This window comes from Delphinus delphis, chromosome 1 (genome assembly GCF_949987515.2).
Source record: "Delphinus delphis chromosome 1, mDelDel1.2, whole genome shotgun sequence".
NCBI classification, from domain to species: Eukaryota; Metazoa; Chordata; class Mammalia; order Artiodactyla; family Delphinidae; genus Delphinus; species Delphinus delphis.
The window spans coordinates 152,541,236-152,560,538 of record NC_082683.1 but is presented as its reverse complement, the minus strand read 5'-3'; the positions used below and the strand labels follow the sequence as shown (position 1 = coordinate 152,560,538).

Here is a 19,303-nt window from a genome sequence, read left to right as displayed (position 1 = left end):
AAAAGCTGCATTTATAAATAGATTTTAAAACTAACATGCTTTTTTACACTGTAATCAATTTTTAAGCCTATGTTCTCTAAATGGACTAGTCATTCCTGGAACTAGGCATGCCTTATTTATTTCTGTGCCCCCAGAGACAAATCCAGTGCCTGGGACTATTAAGATATCTCATAAATGTTTGTCAAGCAAAGGCATGAATGAATGAATGATCTTTTTAAAAACCACAGGATTCCTTAATGGTGAAGTTTCTCTGAATCTAGTTTAGTGGCTAATGGTTGTACTCTGAGTGGGTGGCTGTATAAGAGAGAACATCTGTGTAAATTCACAAGTGTGTGCCTAGTTAGTAGGGAGGTATGTAGACAAGGGGACATGCATGAGTGTGTGTGTGTTAAGTAAATGAGCCTTTGCCAGGTGCCTGCACATTCCTGCGTGAGTGAATATCAGTGTGTGGATGAGCATGTGAAGAGACTGAAGTGGCGAGCAGTGAGGGGGGCTGGCAGGAGATATCCCCCTAGATGTAGCCCCAGCCTTGAAGGAGCCTGCACATGCAATGAAGGCACTAAGTGTGTGACAAATGGCTTAAGAGTCTGCAAGTGTGGGGGTGGGAAGTGGGGTGAGTTTGTGAGCTGTTCCCCCAGGACTGGATACCTAAGTGATTCGGCCCCATTCTCATCTCATCCCCCACCTGCCAGGACTTCCATGAAGCTCCTGGCCTTACTCAGCCTGCTGGCCCTGATGCTGCAGGAAGCAAGGACAGCATCTCTCCCAAAGACGGAGAGGGAGAGGGAAGGAGACCAGCCGCACGGAGAAGGCGATTCTTATGCAGTTCTGCAACTGGGGGACTATGTCCTGAGCCTAGACAACTACGATCAAGTCATTGACCTGAGCAACTATGATGAACTCACAGACTACAGGGACCAGCTCCCCAAGGTGAGGGGCATGCAGCAGACCCATTGCATTCCCTGCAAGAAACTGGGAGCCTGAGGCCTGGTCCCTCTCTACCTGTTCCATAATGCAGGTATCTCAAGCCTCCAACTTTCTCTAGGAGGTGGAAATTCTTGTCCCTCCACAGGAACTTGTCGTTTAGATAATACTAAGAAAGAGGACACAAAACTTCAAGTTCTTTGTCTGTTTGTAGCAAATTTTGTGGGACTTCCCTTAGAAGTCATACATCCCTCCTTCCCTCTGCCTTCAAGACCATAAGGTGTATCTCACTGGGACAACAGTCCTCACATTCTCCCTTGGAAAAAGGAATGCTACAACCTGTCTTTTCTTAGACTATCTTCAGTTCTGAAATTCATTTTTCAGCCCTTTCTGGCCTTTGCAGGGACTGATCTGAAGTCTGCACTCATCTGCTGTCTGACCTTGGTCTGTGCGGGCAAGGGAAAAGCCCAGTCTGGGGGGTCTGGAGATGGGGTTCTGGCTCTGCCACCAGATGGCCCCTTGAGCTCAGTCCCTCCCCATCTGGACCTCAGTTTCCTCATCCACGTCATGATGAGGGACCAGATGCTCAGAAGGCCCTTGCCTTGTTCACTCTTCCTGCCGTCCCTCCCTCGTTTTCCACAGTGACTCTTTGCAAGCTTGAAATTGGTCGCTGAAGTTCCCAGAATCCAAAGTGAAGTCCCTCTCAGCCCCTCAAAGCTGGCTTACTGTATACTGTGTCTCCAGGTTAAAGGGACCAGCCTGGCTTCTCCAACCAGGACAAGTTTCACTCAGAGCACAAGGGCTCCAAGGACACCCCCTTCAAACCCCACAATGGCCAGGCCTACGACGCGGGGCCTGCTGGTTTCCCTGACCAGCCATGGTAAGTTCACAGGCACAGGTCTCAATAGCCACAGGTCATGGGCCGGCAGCCATAACCCAGCACCAGGGGTGCCAAAGAGGAGTGCAGTCAGAGCTATATGGAGTGGAGGATCAGGGAGAGAACGGGAAACAGCTGCAGGGGAGGAAAAAAGAAAACAAAGGGAGAGGCCAGCTGTTCCTAATGCTTCTTCCTGAGTGCACAAACTGGATAGGAAGCAAAGAAATGCAAGAACTCCGCTGTGCCTAGAAAAGCCACCTACCTTAATTAATAGCGTCGCTGGGGGAGCAGGTTGAGTGATAATTAGATTAGAGACAATTAAAGGCCTGTAGAGAAGAATAAATAACTTTGTGGCCGTCATTTGGCATGGGGGCAAATGAAGTAGTCATACTGCTTTTCAGCTTGAGTTCCCTCGTTAGCAGCTTTTCCCTCTCCTTGAGGCCCTCCTGGAGACTCTGGGATGCTGGCATATCCGCCAGTAGGGGGTTGGCACTCTGCTGGGGATCAGAACTGAGGCAGAGGAGGATGCAGTTAATTCCTGACTTGCTTGCTCTCGGTTCCTGTTCTCTTCTTGAGATGTTTGCCTTGGATGGGTATAGGGTAATGGGGCACCTGTAGAGAAAACACTTCTGTCAGGAATCCATGACATCCCAGGCTTAAAGAGACCATAAAGGGCCTCAGCTGGACCTGCCGTTCAAGGCCTGGGGATAAGTACACTGTCTGGTCACGACTGGTGAAGAAGAGCTATCTCTTAATCTTGGGTCTGTGTCACTACCAACAGAGTTCCGCCTTGAGTTGGACGAGCAGTGATCTCCAGTAACCTCTGTTCTTTCTAATAACAAGGGATGGAAACCTCCTGCAGTATTCAGTAAAACCTTCCCAACTTTGTAAGGCCAGTCTGAGCTCAGTGGTCTGGCCTAAGTCTCATGACCACTGGTCATGGACTGAGAACAGGGGAGGGATGTTTTCCAATAGAAAACTGAGATGCTGATAACGATGAGAAGGGGAAATGAATCCTGGGCAGGCAGTGTACACTCCACCTTGGCTCTATTATGCTTTTCAGAGCCACACAGAACATGTCTAACTCCTCGCCCACCAGGCAGATGGCAGAGCCGGCAGCCATTGGCCATTCCACTGAATCTGGCTTTATTTCATCTTCATTGCACCTTTTAGGACCAGAGAGGAGCCCTATGGAAAAGAGACTGATAGATGTCCTAGAAATGCCCACATAGGCCCAGAAAAACCTACACAGGACCAGGGTCTGATAAAGGCACTAATGGGCTTGGATTGTAACGGGTAATAACTGAGGGTGGATCTGCTTCTCTTAGGTCAAGGGCTGAGTGCCAGGCTGGCAGCGGCCAACAGCACTCCTGGGTACATTGTGACAGTCGGTCTGGGCAGCAACCCAAGAAGACACAGACAACCACGGCTCAGACACTCCCTGGGGCCGGGGCTATTGGTCCCAGAGGCTGAAGGGAGTCTGACTGAGGAGGGGGGGTCTCCCTTTGTTCTGTCTTCCACCTGGGCCAGGCCTGCCAACCTGTCTGATCTGCGTGTGCCTTGGTTCCTCTGTGTACTGTGATGATGCTGACCTAGAGAACATCCCTCCTCTTCCCCAGACAACCACTTACCTGTACGCCCGCTTCAACCGCATCCGTCATATTCGGGCTGGAGACTTCAAAGGGCTGAGTATGTAATGTCCTGGCAACAGAAAAGAGTGGGTGGGCAGAGGGAACCCCCAGGGTTCTTTCCCTTGCCACCCAGCCACATTGAACAGTCACCAGACCAAGTGCCTTTCCCTGTTGGCTTTCAGTCTCTCCAGCTATCAAACAGAAATAGCCCCAGTCTCTTTAATTCCTTTGCTTGAAGATTTTTAGATGGCAAAAGTGACCTGTTCTTGTATGTTCTCCCCGAAGCTATGGGAAGCAGGGGAGGAGAAGGTATGATCAAGCCTACGTTTTCAGGCTGTCCCAGCAACTGTAGGTCTCTGCCGTCCTGGCCTCTGGACAAGGCCATGTTAACTCTTGTCTCTAATCCAGATTCTTCCACTAATTACTGACAGCCTTCCTGGACCTCATTGTTCTTTTGTGTAAACTAACAGGTAGAAGTGGGATGGATCCAGGGATTCCTGAGCCTGTTGGGTCTTACCCTCCAAAAGCTTCTTCCAAGCCAATCCACACAGGACAGAACTCCAGGGAAAGGTATTACAGAATCTGAGGGCTTTTCCAGGTTTATAAAGTTATTCCTTCTGGTTTGGACCTGGTGCAGGTGGAGAGCTGGCTAGCATCCCCTATCCTGAGAGGCAGGGATCAGGGCACAGGCAGCTCCAGCAGGAGCAAGGGAAGATGGTATGTCCCTCATCTCTGTGTGTTCTGCCCTGCACCTCTTAGCAAAACTGAAGAGGATTGACCTCTCTAGCAATTTCATCTCCTCCATCGATGACGATGCCCTCCTCCTGCTGCCTGCTCTGCAGGATCTGATCCTCCCTGAGAACAAGCTGGCAGCACTACCTGTGCTGCCCACTGGCATTGAGGTCCTGGACATCCGCCTGAACCAGCTCCAGAGCTCAGGGATACAGCCTGAAGCCTTCAGGGTGAGCCAGGGCCTTAAGTCCCCCATCTACCACCTGCCACCCATGCCTACAACCACACACACACACACACACACACACACACACACACACACACACACCCATGGCCCTCACAGGATATCTCTGCTCCAACCCTGTTCTGGGGTGTGAAAATCAAACCCAATTTTCCTCATCTAAACCATCAGCAGCTCCCCCTCTCCCTCTGTGGGGCACCTGGTCTCTTGGCTTCTTTCTGTGCAACTGCCCAGTCACCTCTCTGTGCACCAACATCCTCGCACACTCAGTTTCTGCTCCCCTAAAACTTTGACTTACATGTGACTGGACTTGCAGTGGTAGTGGCTCCAGTTCTCACTCTACATATTCTTTTATTTCCAAAACCCATCACTAACTGACTGATCACTGTCCTTCTAGGAGCAAATTCTCAAGAGAGAAAATCTGGTCACTGGCTGGCCAGTTTTGATGGGAAGGGCTCAACACATGGCACAAATATGGCCCCCTGGGCTGCCCACTCAGCAGGGCCAGGAAGAGTCCTGGGGACAGTTCCAGTGAGGAAGTGAAGAGGGGTGTGGATGAGATTGACACCCCAGCTCTGTCACACTCACATATGCAATCTGCTTCCATTGTGCCTGTGGCTCTCATTACGCTGGTCCGAGTGTTTCCCGACCATGCTCTCCACAGCTGCTCCAGATGTAGCATCTGGAGACTTTTCATTTGGGAAAGTCCCTTCTGATAGCAGAGATGCTGAGGCTGGGCCGAAATGTCCCGCGTCCTGCCTCCCACCCATCCCTGCCCCTTGCCTGCTCTTCCCAGAGTCGCCACTGACACTGCCGAGTGCCTTCACACTCCCCCAGCTGCCGGTGCCTCAGTGGCAGCAGCTTTTCCTTCTGCATCCAGTGGGAGGAAATGGGCCTCCCCCACAGCACCCAGCGCGGAACCTGGCACCTGGCTGAGGCCCGGGAGACCCTGAGTGAGTGAACGGGATCACATCAGCCACCCATCACTGCCAGGGCCCCACAGCACCCACCAGCCTCACGCACCCTTTGCCTCCTCCCCAGGCGCTGGAGAAGCTGCAGTTCCTCTACCTGGCCGATAACCTGCTGGACTCCATCCCCAGGTCCCTGCCCCTAAGCCTGCGCTCACTACACCTGCAGGTGAGCGGCCTCCCCGAGAGCAAGGGCATTGAACAGCACAGAAAGCGGAGGTCAGATTGCAGGGAGCCCGCCCCCTTAGGCAGCGGTGGGTCTACGTCACTGAGAGCTCATGGGAGACAAGGATTGGTAGGTGTTGTTCAGACCACTGTCCACAGACTCAGTTTGATTTCTTCCCCTTCCTGCTCTTTGAAACACTTCCCCTCCATGTCCTTATCCCATCTCACCCGATTGCTTGTTCCTTCTCCCCCTTCCCTTACCCTCTGTCTCCCATCTTCCCTTCCTCCCTCTCAATCTCCCCTCTCTCTCCATCCGTCCTCAATGGTCTCCTCTCCTCTTTCCTTGCGTGGGGCGTTGGCTTTCTGTGCCTCGGCTTCTCCAGTTGTAAAGGGGAGGCAAGTTGGTAGGGAGAACACACTGAGCCTGCCTTCAGTGCGGCCTGAGGGCAGAATCTCCGGGTGGAGCAGGCTTGCAGCTGTCAGTGTGTTCTTTCCAGAATAACATGATAGAGACCATGCAGAGGGACACCTTCTGTGACCCTGAGAGGCACAAGCACACGCGGAGGCAGCTGGAAGACATCCGCCTGGACGGCAATCCCATCAACCTGAACCTCTTCCCCAGTGCCTACTTCTGCCTGCCTCGGCTCCCCACAGGCCACTTCACCTAGCTCACCCCTTCCACTGCTCCCAAGTAAGAGCCCTTGGAGGACCACCAAGGGCACGGGCCTCCTGGGCCACAGGGCCCGATCCCTGTCAGTGGTGTTTCATCCGGCACTAATCATCCTCAAGATGCAATTGCAAAACTCCACACATACCCCTCCCCCAACACACACACGGAAATGTCCTCCAGGAGCCAGATTTGTATTTCTCCATCCTCTTTCCTGAACACCTTATGGCGCCTGGCTCAGAGAATAGCGACGTCTGCAGCAAAACTCTTTCCCATATCCCCCATCCCTCCTACCCATACAGAATGCCAAGAAAATCATGTAAGAGGAAGAGGAGGAACAGAAAGAGAAGGAGGAAGTGGGGAGAAGCAGTGGCATGCTGGAGCCAGCTCTTACTACTAGGCTCGCAATAACTGATTATTAAAATTTTCCAGAATTTTGCAAACCAGTTGTTAAATACAGCCATTATTAAAAACTAAATTATATAAACTCACAATTAGATATGTTGAAAACAAATGTAGTAAATACTCAAACTCATCACTTCCCAATTACTTTACTATGTTTTACTATTAACCATGTTCTTGAACTTACTTACGTCCACGGTACCTGTGTGGTGGAACTACTATATAATGACAGGCGACTGCTGCCCATCTCTTCCCAGCTCTGCTTTCAGTGACATCACATTGGTAGTTTGAAATTGGCCTGATGGGAGTATTTACACCACGCACGTCGGTAAACACTACACATTAGGATTTTTTTGAGAAAGAGAGAGAGCCTGTTGTTAAGCATTTGCTAGCACACCACTGAGGAAAAAGAAGAGCTATTTAAACTACCCCTCCCCGTACTTCCAGGCCACCCCACTGGGGGTAGGGTGGGGTTTCTGTGGGGCTTTTAAAATTTTCTTACTTTTCCTGTGCCAGGGCTTCCTGTTAGATTTGGAGGGAGCCATTCATAAGGATGGAGAACTGACATGAATCTTCATCCGGATGCCTGCTTGTAGCGCTTACCTGTTCCTGGTTCAGTGACCAGCTTCTGAGCACGGGTGGCTCAGCCAGCTGGTTCCTAGCCATGCTCTCTTGATGTTTAACCACCAGAGGGCAGCCTTGTGCAAAGATAAATAAATACATATAGCAATTACTCACCTTCTTGCAACCTTCTTGGATCCTGGGCTGGGCCTGCTGTACTGGGCGAATGGGAAGAAGGGCAACTATGATCTAGCCAACTTGCCCCTTGAATTATAATGGGAAGAGAGATGTCATCTTTCTCCTTCTTATAAGGACATGTTGGGCAAGGGGTGGGTGGTGTTATAGATCGGTGCTTGGCATCGGGTGTTGACTGGGGCATAGAAGAAGGGTGAGGCCAGAAGTTCATGTATTCATTCAGCAAGGATTTTATTGAGCACCTACCTGCTATGTGCAGATGGTATGCAATAGACATACTCCTTTTCTTCATGGAGCTTAAAGTCGAGTGTGGAAGACATGTGTGAAACAAATAATCACACAAATAACCACACTATTCAACTCATGACAAATACTGTAAAAGGAATATTCAAAACGCTATGAGAACTTACAGGAGGGGGACACAGTTTAAGGGTCCAGGAGACCTTGAAGAATCAATGTCTAAGCTGAAAGCTGAAGGAATAGGAGTTAGCTAAGGCAACCACTCAAGGCCCCAGGTGGTCCCCAAGTCTGGAGGAACAGGTGTGTCTTGGGGCCCACCTGGAAGGGAACCCATTCATCCACCTCCCCCACCTGTGTCTAGATCTCTCCAAGTACTGTGGGTGCTCCGGACAGTCCTGTAAGCAGACCAGTCAGGGATCATTATTCACATTCTTCAGATGAAGAATTTGAGAACTAGAGAAGACTCCACACACAGGCTGCAGACTAGGAGTGGGAAGTCTCAAAGGCGGTGAGAGCGGCCTGGTACAGTTGCTGCTGTGTTCACCCTCCCTCTCCCCAAGGACCCAAGGATTCCAGGACCCAGCAGGCTCCCTGTCTCTCTCTGTCTGTCTCTCTCTCTCTCTGTCTCTGTCTCTCTCTTGCTCTCTCTCTCTATCTCTCTCACATGCACGCTCTCTCTCATCCCCCAGTCCCATCCTCTTCCATATCCCACTGTATTTGATTATGACCAGGCCTAGGCATGCAACAGTTGGAAACCTCAGGATTCGCAAGTGCAAGAAACCCTGATTTGAAACAATCCAATGGAAAAAACAGAAGAAATTTTCCAGAACTGGGGCTCCCGTGTGCTAGAAGCCACATCATACCCATATGCCCCAAGGTTAATATGTGCTAAATACAGAAAGTCATCTGACCCCTGTTCTACTGTGGGAGAAGGGGGCTCACAATTTCTGGACTCCTGGAATTTGCCAGACACTGTATTAGAAGTTTTTATGCACATCAACTCACTTAATCCCAACCACCACTCTAGATAGTAGAGATGTTTATCTCCACGTTGTGGATGAGGAAACAAGTTTGTGAAAGTGTGGTACCCAAATTCACACAGGTAATAAGTGGCAGAGCCAGGATTCAAACCCAGGTCCCTCTAAGCACAGGTTACGGAGTCCTGCTCTCACAGCACACTTCAATGTAGGCACTACTTTCAAGGCCAGCCAAAGTAGACAGGCTCCTTTCCTGAGGCCACAGCTGCTGTGCTGGGTAGGATTTCCCCAAGGGCCTGCTGCCTTTGCAGCTGTCTCCTAACTAATGCCCCATTTTTGGCTAGGGAAACCCAAGGAATAGAAAGAACGCCCTTGTTGGCCGCCTCCCTGAAGAAATTATAAATAGTGCATCTGTCCCTCGGCCCCTCCCATGATCCAGGGAGTGGGGAGGGAAGAGAAATCCAAGTGGCTCCCAGCAGCTCTTATATCTTGACTGAAGGAGCTGGGGCTCTTCTCAGGGACCTAAAGAAGTTAGGGTCGGACACCTGGCAGGGGAAAGAGAGAGCACCTCTTTATCCAGACTGAGGGTCTCCTGTCCGGCGGAATGGTAAAGACGGGTGTGAACCAGCCCTGAGGAAAAAAGGGAGAGCAGAGAGGAGTGGGCTGTGGGGGTCCAGTCAGGTGGGGAAGGGGCCTCACTGCTGATGCAGTGGGCAGTGCTAGGGGGGATTTAAATCCACCTCTTCAAAGAGCCAGTCTTTTCTGGCCTCACTCATCCAGGTCCTTAATGACACTCAGCACCTGTGCTCAACCTTGGCAACCTTGGTGAGGACCCTTGCTCTTGGGTGGCTCCCTGGTGGCCCTCCTGCCAGCCCTGAGCAAAGGGGAGCACCTCCCCCACACCCCGTTGCACCCCATGGCCTCAGGGTGGTTCTAGCTCCAGGCAGGCGCCCTGACCAGTTCTGTGACTGTTGTGGGAGGAGGCAAAGAGGCCAGGGTAAGTTTGCAGTGACTGCCGGTCCACCTGCCCGTCCGCAACTCCACAGCCAGGCCCAGGGCAGGAAGAGGCTGGTAGGGAATGGAGGGAGGGAGGGGCTGCTGGAGGGGCTGGAGCTAAATCCATTCAGGAGCCAGGGAGTATTTCCTCACCCTGACCTTGCCTTGCTCCTTCCTTTCCCCTTGAATTTCCTCCCTGAATAACAATCTCTTAGGTTTATGCTGTAAATTCTCACTTTACAGATAGACCTCTTTGATATATGGGATTGAATTTATGGTCCCAATAACTCTGCAGACGGTAGTATTATCTCTACTTTACAGATAGAAAATGGGAGGCTAAGTGATTTGTTCAAGGGAAAGTTGACTTAACGTATAGAAGCACAAGGGAGATGGGGGGAGACAGCCATCATTTCTTGGGAATTCCTGCAAGAGAAATGGAAATCCCATCACCAGCTGCTGGAGCAATGGATTAGTATCCCCCTCCCCACTCCCCAAGAGCTCTTTGAAAAGCAAGGAACAGAGAGAGCCTCTCTCAGACTGGCAAAATGCGTGCCACCCACAGGGCTGTGGGCCTGCATCCTGATGGTGCACAGGAGGTAGTGAGGAGAAGGCAGCTTCTGCGAATCTCAGCTCAGGAAAACCCCAGGACTCAAGGACACACTGCCCCCCATCTCTGCCCCCACCCCAGCAGGCGCATGGACAGCCCAGCACCCACACGCCCCCATCTGTGTCCTTCTTGCTTCCGGCCAGAAGGAGGGAGGCAGACAGACAGGAGGTGCACGAGGCTCTGCCCTGCCCCCTCCACTGTCTGGATCTCTCAGCTTTCTCCTTCCTCCTGCCTGCCCCTCCCCTCTCCCCCACACTAGACACCAACTCAGTTTGGCCTCTCCTCTCTTTCAAGGTCATCTCTCTCAGCTGGGCCAGCTTCACATCCCCCAGCAGCCAACATCTCCCCATCTCACAGACCTCCCTCCTGTGGTTGCTGGCAGCTTAAAGGAGGGTCTCCATAAGGAGGGGGGATGCTGGCTTCTTTCCCCACGGCTCCCATGTCTCCCTTCTCCTCCAAGAGTGACAAGGCAGCCAGGGGACCACCTCCTTCCTGTCTCACTGAACAGCCCCCCAAACTCAGACCTCCTTCTTATCTTCAGACCAGCCTGTTCATCCCTCCCAGGCGTGGAAAAAACCTGTGGCCGGGACATGCATGTGCACACTGTCCAGTATGTGCATGCAGAACGTGCTACAGCTGCTCTCTTCTTTCCTCCCCTCTGCAATCTGGTTCCCTTCCCATACCCACTGCTGTGCCCCAGGCACCGGAGCAAACAGTTTTTAGCCTTTTCCTGGCACTGCTGGTCCCAGCCCCATTGCCCTGAATCCCCGTCTCTGGTGTGTATCTAACACAGTTCACACAAAGGAGGAAACGCAAAGTGTTCTCTGCTGCAGCCACCTGCAAAGGAACCATGGTTCAGGGAGCGAGCAACTGGAATGAGAGTCCAGAGCCCTGAGTCTGACCACCTGAGGCCCTGACTCGCTGTGCAACATGCGGCAAAAGTCATGCCAGCACCACAGTCTGCCTGCCTTCCACTTGGGGCCCCTCAGCCTACTTCTGTGGCTCAAAGCATAAAGAAGCCCGGTGGGCGTGGTGTATCTCCCCACCCCCATTACTTTTCTAGTCTAAGAACAAAGACCAAACCCTCCCCCACTATTCCCAGTAGCACAGGCCAACGTTGACAGAGACACCTAATGGTAAAGGAGAACGAAGGAAAACAAAGGGGAATAAGGACAGAAAATACACACCACACAGAATGTGTCTAGCCCCCAACTCAAGGTTTCTGATCCCAGATCAACTGCACTTTGACCAAAAAACTGGCTTAGCTGCAGGCCTTCCTGAGCCCCTCTCTGGTCCTGCAGAATAGGAAACAATCCAAGCTCTCCTCCCACTTAGGCCAAGGCACCTGGGACAGGGACATCCATCCTGACCCCTCTTGACAATAGAGGCAACAGCTCTTGAATCACACGTTGCCCATGATCAGTGTTCACCCACCTAAGGATGACCAGTCACCAAAGGGTAACCGAAACGCAGTCTCAGGAGAGGTGTTTCCCTCCCCCAGAGGGGACCCTGCATCCGAGGACAGGCTCCTGGAGCCCAGTGCCTGCAAGAAGAGCAGCACGTCTCTTGGGGATCTAAGAAATCCCCATGGAGCCACGTCCTGGGAGACAGGCATGATGGCAGATTTGAACCTTGGGGACAAGTGATAGCAGGTGAGACTGTGACCTTGGGGAAAGTGCTGGGGGATGGGGGAGGTGGGGATTGGCATGGGCAGAGGAAAGGTGGGACCCTAGCCATGCATGAAAAATGCCAGGCTAGAGAGATGCCCACAGGCCCCATGCCCAGAACGCTCTGCAAAGTAGGAAGGTGTTAAGCAGTTACACAGATGTTTCAAGCTAAAGCACCCTGCAGAGGAGAAAAAAAAAACAAAAATGTAGTCTTTAGGGATTCAAGTCCTCCAGATCATCTGTATAGTTGGGTTAAAGTCACCTTGCCCAGGCAGATGCTGGCACCCCTTTGAACAAGTCAGTCTGAAAATAGGCTCCATTTTAAAGTCAGCAGATCAGAACATTATCCCTACAGAGATTATGGGAGGTAACGAAAGATGGGAAGAAATTCAGTATTCCAAAGGCCTTGAGATGGCTCACAGACCTTCAGTCCAAGCTCCTGTGACCAGGCAGGTCTTTATCTAGTGCAGGTAAAACCTCCCCTGGTTTTAAGTAAGAGCCAGAGGTCCAAGCTGCAGAAAGCTACCCAGCCACCATTTGCAGGACACCGTTGCCTGGCCTTGGCGAGCCCTTTGCATTGCACGGATGGTTACATTTAATCCCCATAGTAGCTTGATGAAGTGAGCACTGCCCCAATTTTATAGAAGAACCCCAAGAGGTTAAGTTCCTTGTCCAAGGTCAAGGAGTTCCTTGTCCAAGTTATGCAGCAAGTAAGAGGCAAGTTTGAATGGAAATTCAAACTTGGCCTGACTGCAAAACCCTCTTTCCCTCTTGGATTGGTGCTGGGTGTCTGACATTCCTGGTAAATCATGGGTCACCTCACGCTTCCCATAGGAGGCTTGCGTATGGAACACACCCAGTAAACACCATGCGGCCAGCTCCATGGCGTTGTGGTCCGAACGCAGGCTGGAAGAGAACTGCCAGACATAAGGCAGAACGTAAAGAAGATAGAATTTATTAGAGGGAAGGTCGCTGCCAGAACAGCAGGCCGACTTCCTAGTAGTCTGGGAGAGTCGAGCCCCGAACATGTGCTACTGATCAGTTTTTATAGCCTGAAAACAAAGGAATGGTCCGAGGTGAAAATTTCCTTTACTGATCTGTCGAGGCACATATACCTTCCTTCTATAGGGTGGGAGTGGGACAGGGCAGATGCCTTTCCTTATTTGGGACAGGTCCCGTTGCCCAGGTGGGCGTCGCCCAGGTGGGCTCAGGAATTTCATAACCATCGCAACATGGTGGGGAGGGCAATTAAGAGTCTGGTAGGAGGTGTGACGCTGACACTTTTTCAGGCAGGGTCGTCCTTTGTCCTTGAAGCACCATTGTCCTTGGAGCACCACACATGGCATGGGAAGGGAGGCAGACTTCTGCAGAAATCTGGCCTTAAATAGCTCCTTTTCTGCCCCCTCCCTACCCCAGTGGTGGCACCCGCACACCTGGATTTCTCCTTCAAGCCTTTCCAGTCTAGATCTCCCTTCCCACACCCCCTCCCTTCCTACCCATTGTCTCTGAGCCCAACTTCTTGGCCCCTGATATTCTATTCACCGATTTCTTCCCGCTTCTTTCACCCTGAATACAATAGGCTCCTTCCTGTGTGTGTTGGTAAACAGAATCACAACATTGCGAGGGCGGTGTGTTCCAGACCAGGTTTCAGCTCCTCAAGGAGCCCCTCATGCCACAGTCTGTTCCTGATGGGGACAGAACATCTTAGAGAGGTGGCCTGGCCTGGCCCATGCCCTGCCTCTCTGCCCCTGCCATTCTTGCACATTGCAGCTTAGGGGACAAGTGGTACAGCGCCAAACGTACTGCCTCTATTTTTCCTCAGAGCCCAGGAATTGTTCTCTCAGCTCCTGCCTAGAATACTGGAAGAGGGATGGGAAGGGGAAAGTGTTCATTTGTTTGTAGCCATCACCAAGCACGTTCCCACCACCCCACACCCAGGCTGAGATCTGGTGGGTGGGGGAATGGTGTTTTCCAAGTAACCTCCAAGACAGCCGGCGAAGAAGCATCAATAAACATGGCAGAGACAACACCGGAGAAGGGAGACACAACCACCTGAAGAGAGCAGGCGGCCACAGCTCCTCCATCACAGAGAATGATGGGGATCCCCTAATTCTTGACTCACACGGATCCTGAGCCTCAGTTTTCTGAGCAGGCTGGAGAAGGAGCATGAGTCTGCAAGGGCTCATCAACCAAGAGATTCACACAGAACTAGGCCCTCCCTCAACCTTAACCATCTCCAGTGTCCTTCATTGATTCTTTGAACAAGTCTTTATTAAGTACCAAGCATCAGGGACATTATAATAAATAGACAGACAAGGTCCCTGTTCTCAGTGGGGGAGGCAGGCAGTAATGGAATAAGCAAACAACCAGATCAACAATGTAATTCAGACACATGCAGCAAAATGAGGGTGATGTGACAGAGACTGGTGATAGCACCCGCAACATTAGAAAGGGGATTAAGGAAAGCCTCTGGGAGGTGGTGACGGTTGAGCTTGGACTTTCATGACAAGAAGGCAGCAGCCTTTCCAAATACGAGGCGAATGCTCTCCAGGCAGAAGGGAGAGAAGAAGCAAAGGCCCTGTGCAGAAACAAGCAGATTCAAAGAGGAGAGAGGAGATCCATGCAAGCAGCCAGAGCTGCTTCCCCCTACCAGGGTGTGAGGGAGGGGGAAGCAGCCGGCCCTGAACATCAAGGTCTTGCAGGATTTTACTGGAAATGAGATGGGTCCTTTTCCGAGGAACTCAAACACCCTTACCTGCTTGTCTCTCTGTTAGTGATGCTAAAAACACAGGGAAGGAGGGGAAGGAAGCGTGATTCACTGGCGATGACATTGACCAGAGCCAGTATAACCTTTTAGGGAGGAAGAATCTGTTGCTTGGCTACCAGGCCTGGGGAGGGTCATGGGTGGAAATGGGCAACAGAAGTGGAGCAAAAAGAGAGACACCAGGGGAGGGTGTCTAGGGGAGGGTTGAGAGCAGGAAATCTCACTGGGCTGGAGCTTAAAGAGCGAAGGAGGCCTGAGCGGCTCCCAGGAGCCGTGGCGCTTTGAATAGAGGGGAACAGAGTATTTTAAGGAAGTTTGTTTGGCTTTCACACAGTGTAATTTCCCCTTGGTTATCCTCTCAAGAAGACCTTGTGTTAAGAGCCTCACTATGTCCCAAAGCTTTTAGAGTCTGATGTCAGCTCCTTTTAGACAAGTCTAGAGACTTGAAGTGGGCCTCAGGAGAGCCCCAGTGCTCAGTGCACTGTTGAGACTGGAACACAGGTGAAAAGGGCTCCTGCTGGGACACTCGCCTGCTGTGTAGCCTCAGTCCAGTCACTTCTCTGCTCCCTTCCTCTGGCCATGAGAGGACTGACTTAGATGATCTCTAAGGTGCAAGCAGTCTGGGGCTCCGAGATGCCACATGTCCTTTCGTTTCCTTAACAGAGACTTGAGAAGATGAGGCTTAGATCCTCCTGACCTCCAGAGAAGGTTGTCTCACCCCTGCAGCAGGCTGTCGTGCTGCCCTTAGTGCCGAGAGGGGACAGTTTTAGGGGCACACCTGCTCCCTGACTGCCACACACTGCTCAGGCCCAGCCTTCTCCAAAGAACTGACCTCCCTCAGGGACAAGGGACTCCTGGAAGCTTTCATCAGCGTCTGTCTTTCGATGCCAGGACTGGGTTGGGTGCAGCCCCAAGCAAGGTAGACCATGTAAACAACTCCTCAAGGGAGGCGGCTACGACCTCAGTGGTGAGATACCCCCTGGGGAGCAGAAGCGCCTCTTCACCTTCTGGAGAGGGTCTGGGGTGACCTGTGACCCTGACAGAGCCAAGAGTTCAGGTCCTCTCTCCTCCTTACCCTGCTGCTTCGGGGCCAAGCAGAGTCTCCAGGCCCTGGTCAGCCCTCTCCTTCCTGGCTCCTTCCTTCTAGCTTGGCTGCAGGAACCCGGGCATAGCTGCTTTAGCAGGCTGCCTGCTTTCTTCAGCACAGCAAGTCCTTCCTGCAGAACCTGCAGCGCTTTCTACCACCTTAGTAACCAGCACACGTACCCAGCGCTCTTCCCCTCCTCCCCTCCCCTCCTCCCCCGCCTCCTGCCTCTTTCCTCCTTTCACTCTCTCTCTCTCTCTCTCTCTCTCTCCCTCTCTCTGTGTCTCTCCCCCTCTCTCTCTCTGTGTCTCTCCCCCACCCCCTTCCTTTACATTCTCCTGCTTCCTCCCCACCCCTCAGAGCCATTGCCACCTCCTGGGAAACTGAGAGCGTTTATCATCAAATCAGACTTTGTCATAAGGAAAACAGGTTTATTTTCCTCACTTTGCGAAGGTGCTGACAGGAGCAGCTAGGTAAAGGGTGTTTTGTATATTCAAAGCCTCCATCTGTCCGTCCCCCACACCCCCTCACCCCCACCCCCGTGGCTGAATCTGGCACTATTTTCTCATTTTCCTCAAAGGCTGCTCCTCTGACCTGCCTCTTGAGTCCCCCATTCTCTTAATCCTCACCTGTGAGCCTTTGCCCACAGGACCCATCCACTCCTAACCATTCCTTCATTCAGGTCATTTCACTCATTCAGCAATTTAGAGTCATTGCTTTTATGTGCTAGGGACTCCAGGTGCTGTGGATATGAGATACAGGGGGTGGGGGGGTGGGTGCATGGATACACGAATAAACCATTAAAGTACAAAGCAGTAACCGTGGCAGCAGTGGTGGCACACGGCACCAAGGTGGGGCAGAGACCATGGAAGGCGGAAGGTGTACTGAAGGAGAAGATAGTGATGCCAGAGGAAGCCTGAGGCCAAGTGGGATCATGGGATCAAGGACTGGCGGGGGGATGGGGGGTGATGCGCTACAGGCCTGTACCCAGGGCACGCGGTGGTGCTGAGCAGGGTGATTCTGGAGCAGACGTTGTGAGCAGAGGAAGCAGGGGCAGGAGAGGCTTATGAAAGGAGCCCCTGCTGGGTGGCACGTGGGGGATCAGAAGGGTCAGGCTGGTATCTCAGAAGTTCTGTGAAAGGCAGTTTTGAGGGGGACAAGCCTGGAGTCTGGGGGAGGGAGACTGGTTAGGAGGCCAATGCCATGAGAATCAGAAGTGAGTTCTGGGACTTCCCTGGTGATGCAGTGGATAAGACTCTGGGCTCCCAGTGCAGGGGGCCCGGGCTCGATCCCTGGGCATGGGAACTTGATCCCACATGCATGCTGCAACCAAGAGTTCACATGCCACAACTAAGGAGCCTAGGTGCCACAACTAAGGAGGCTACATGCCACAACTAAGGAGGCCGCCTACCGCAACTAAGACCCAGCACAACCGAATAGAATAGAATAGAATAGAATAGGATAAAAAAATAAAATGGGGGCTTCCCTGGTGGCGCAGTGGTTGAGAGTCCGCCTGCCGATGCAGGGGACACGGGTTCGTGCCCCGGTCTGGGAAGATCCCACATGCCGCGGAGCGGCTGGGCCCGTGAGCCATGGCCGCTGAGCCTGCGCGTCCGGAGCCTGTGCTCCGCAACGGGAGGGGCCCCAGCAGTGAGAGGCCCATGTACCGCAAAAAACAAAAAAACAAAAAAACAAAAAAACAAACAAACAAAAAAATAAAATAAAATGAAGTGAGTTCTGAGTTGAGAACAGTGGTGGGACAGGAGAAGTCCCCCATTAAAGGAAGAGCCTGCAATAGTTTTGGGGAGTGGGACTCTCCAGCAGAGGGGCAGCTGAATCCAGGAGAGGGTATGCGATGGATTACTAAGCACATGAGCTGTGAGAAAGGCAGGCAGGGGGCAGAGAGCACTGCCCAATGGGAGGAGCCCCAGGCCGGGTGGGTGTGCAGGCAAAAGAGAAGCCAGAGAGGTGAGAGCAGCAGGAGAGGCTGGCAACACAGAAGTGAAGAAAAGGGGTAGAGGGTAAAGTGGGAGGTAGTCGGGTCAGGCGTCACTCAGAGCAGAGTGTCACTAACAGCTAACACCCTGTTCAGTGTGGAAGTGACGTTGGCCCCGGTGACCCCTGTGTGAGCAGTCTGGGCTCACTGCTGCCTCTCCCCTCACCTCTGGGGTCTTCCTGGAGACAACCACTCTTCATTCTGCCACCCCATTATCCATCACAGTGACTGCTGGTATTGAGCACCAACTGGCAGTCTACCCTTCCACGGGCTATGTAGTGTATAGGAGAAGCACAGCCCTCATGCTCAGAGAGCTCCCAGTCTATTGCAGGAGCATGTGCACAAAATCTCCATCCATTAAAAAAGCAGCCAACAAGGGACTTCCCTGGTGGTGCAGCAGTTAAGAATCTGCCTGTCAATGCAGGGGACACGGGTTCGAGCCCTGGTCCTGGAAGATCCCACATGCCACGGAGCAACTAAGCCTGTGCGCCACAACTACTGAGCCTGCCCTCTAGAGCCCGCGAGCCACAACTACCGAGCCTGTGCACCACAACTACTGAAGCCCGCGTGCCTAGAACCCATGCTCCGCAACAAGAGAAGCCACCGCAATGAGAAGCCCACGCACCGCAACGAAGAGTAGCCCCTGCTCGCCAAAACTAGAGAAAGTCTGCGTGTAGCAACGAAGACACAAGGCAGCCAAAAAAAAAAAAAAGAAAAAAGCAACCGGCAAGTCATATCAATCAGGAATGAACCTAAAGTCAATGAATGCATGCTAAAGTGATGCCCGAGAGAAGAGGCTGACTCCGGAAGGAAGGCGGGGACACCCCAACTGGTTCTGCAGCACCAGGACCGACTGGGACATGAAGTCTGTAATTCATAGCCGATCAGTCCTGGAGGGCCCAGTGCTCTGACCCCTTTGGAAACTGCTCTCTTCTCTGACAGCTGAGCCCTTCTCCTCGGAGGCCTAGGGCAGGAAGGTTTCTCTGTGAGATGTACTCTGGTGCCCCGCAGACAGGATGATGGACGAGGAGGCAAGAGAGCTGCTCAGGGCGGCTGAGACCAGTGGGGCTGAGCAGGGAGAGAAATATTATGGCAGAGCAACTGAGAAACAGGAGAAGCACTCAGGGGCTGGATGGGAGTGGCGGGGAGCTAGGCCCTTCTCTCAGCCATCTCCACTTCACCTGTCTGCCTCTCGAACCAGGCCCTAAGTTCTAGGACACAAATGACACAGAGGGACAGCTAAGAGGGGAAGGTGAAAGATCAAGGTTCCAAAGGATCATCTATTCCCTTCAAGGTCATGGGTTATGGAAAGCTCTTGGGTGTGCCCAGGAGTAGCTCACCTGGCAGCCGAGACCTGGTCCCTGTTCCAGTGCCCCAGTGCCCCAGAAATGGGTCCAGCCCCAGATTCTCCTGGCAGAGATTCAAGCTCCCATTCAACCTCACTCCCTCAGGCATAGGAGGTGCTGGCGCCAGCAGCTAGCAGAGGGAAAGACACATCTCCTTGGAATCAATCCAATCAGGACTCCATCCCAGGGTCCAAGGTACAATAGAATGGCAGCCAATCCCTCCGGGAACTGAGGCTGCCATTTAAACTGACTGGCAGGCTCCA

The 19,303-nt window shown here is 52.4% G+C and overlaps 1 protein-coding gene across 1 annotated transcript; it reads left to right on the top strand.

Moving 5' to 3' along the window:
* The first annotated feature begins 699 nt into the window (after positions 1-699).
* On the top strand, positions 700-6,206 carry OPTC (opticin). The gene is made up of 6 exons (XM_060010429.1): positions 700-930; positions 1,669-1,804; positions 3,332-3,490; positions 4,192-4,394; positions 5,447-5,542; positions 6,036-6,206. The coding sequence occupies exons 1-6, from the start codon at positions 700-702 to the stop codon at positions 6,204-6,206; spliced, it is 996 nt and encodes a 331-aa protein (XP_059866412.1).
* Positions 6,207-19,303: the final 13,097 nt, after the last annotated feature.

Coding starts and splice junctions, on each gene's coding strand:
- OPTC (XM_060010429.1), top strand. CDS start 700: ATGAAGCTCCTGGCCTTACTCAGCCTGCTGGCCCTGATGCTGCAGGAA. Junction 3,491..4,191: donor TGGAGACTTCAAAGGGCTGA/GTATGTAATGTC, acceptor TGCACCTCTTAG/CAAAACTGAAGAGGATTGAC. Junction 5,543..6,035: donor TGCGCTCACTACACCTGCAG/GTGAGCGGCCTC, acceptor TGTTCTTTCCAG/AATAACATGATAGAGACCAT.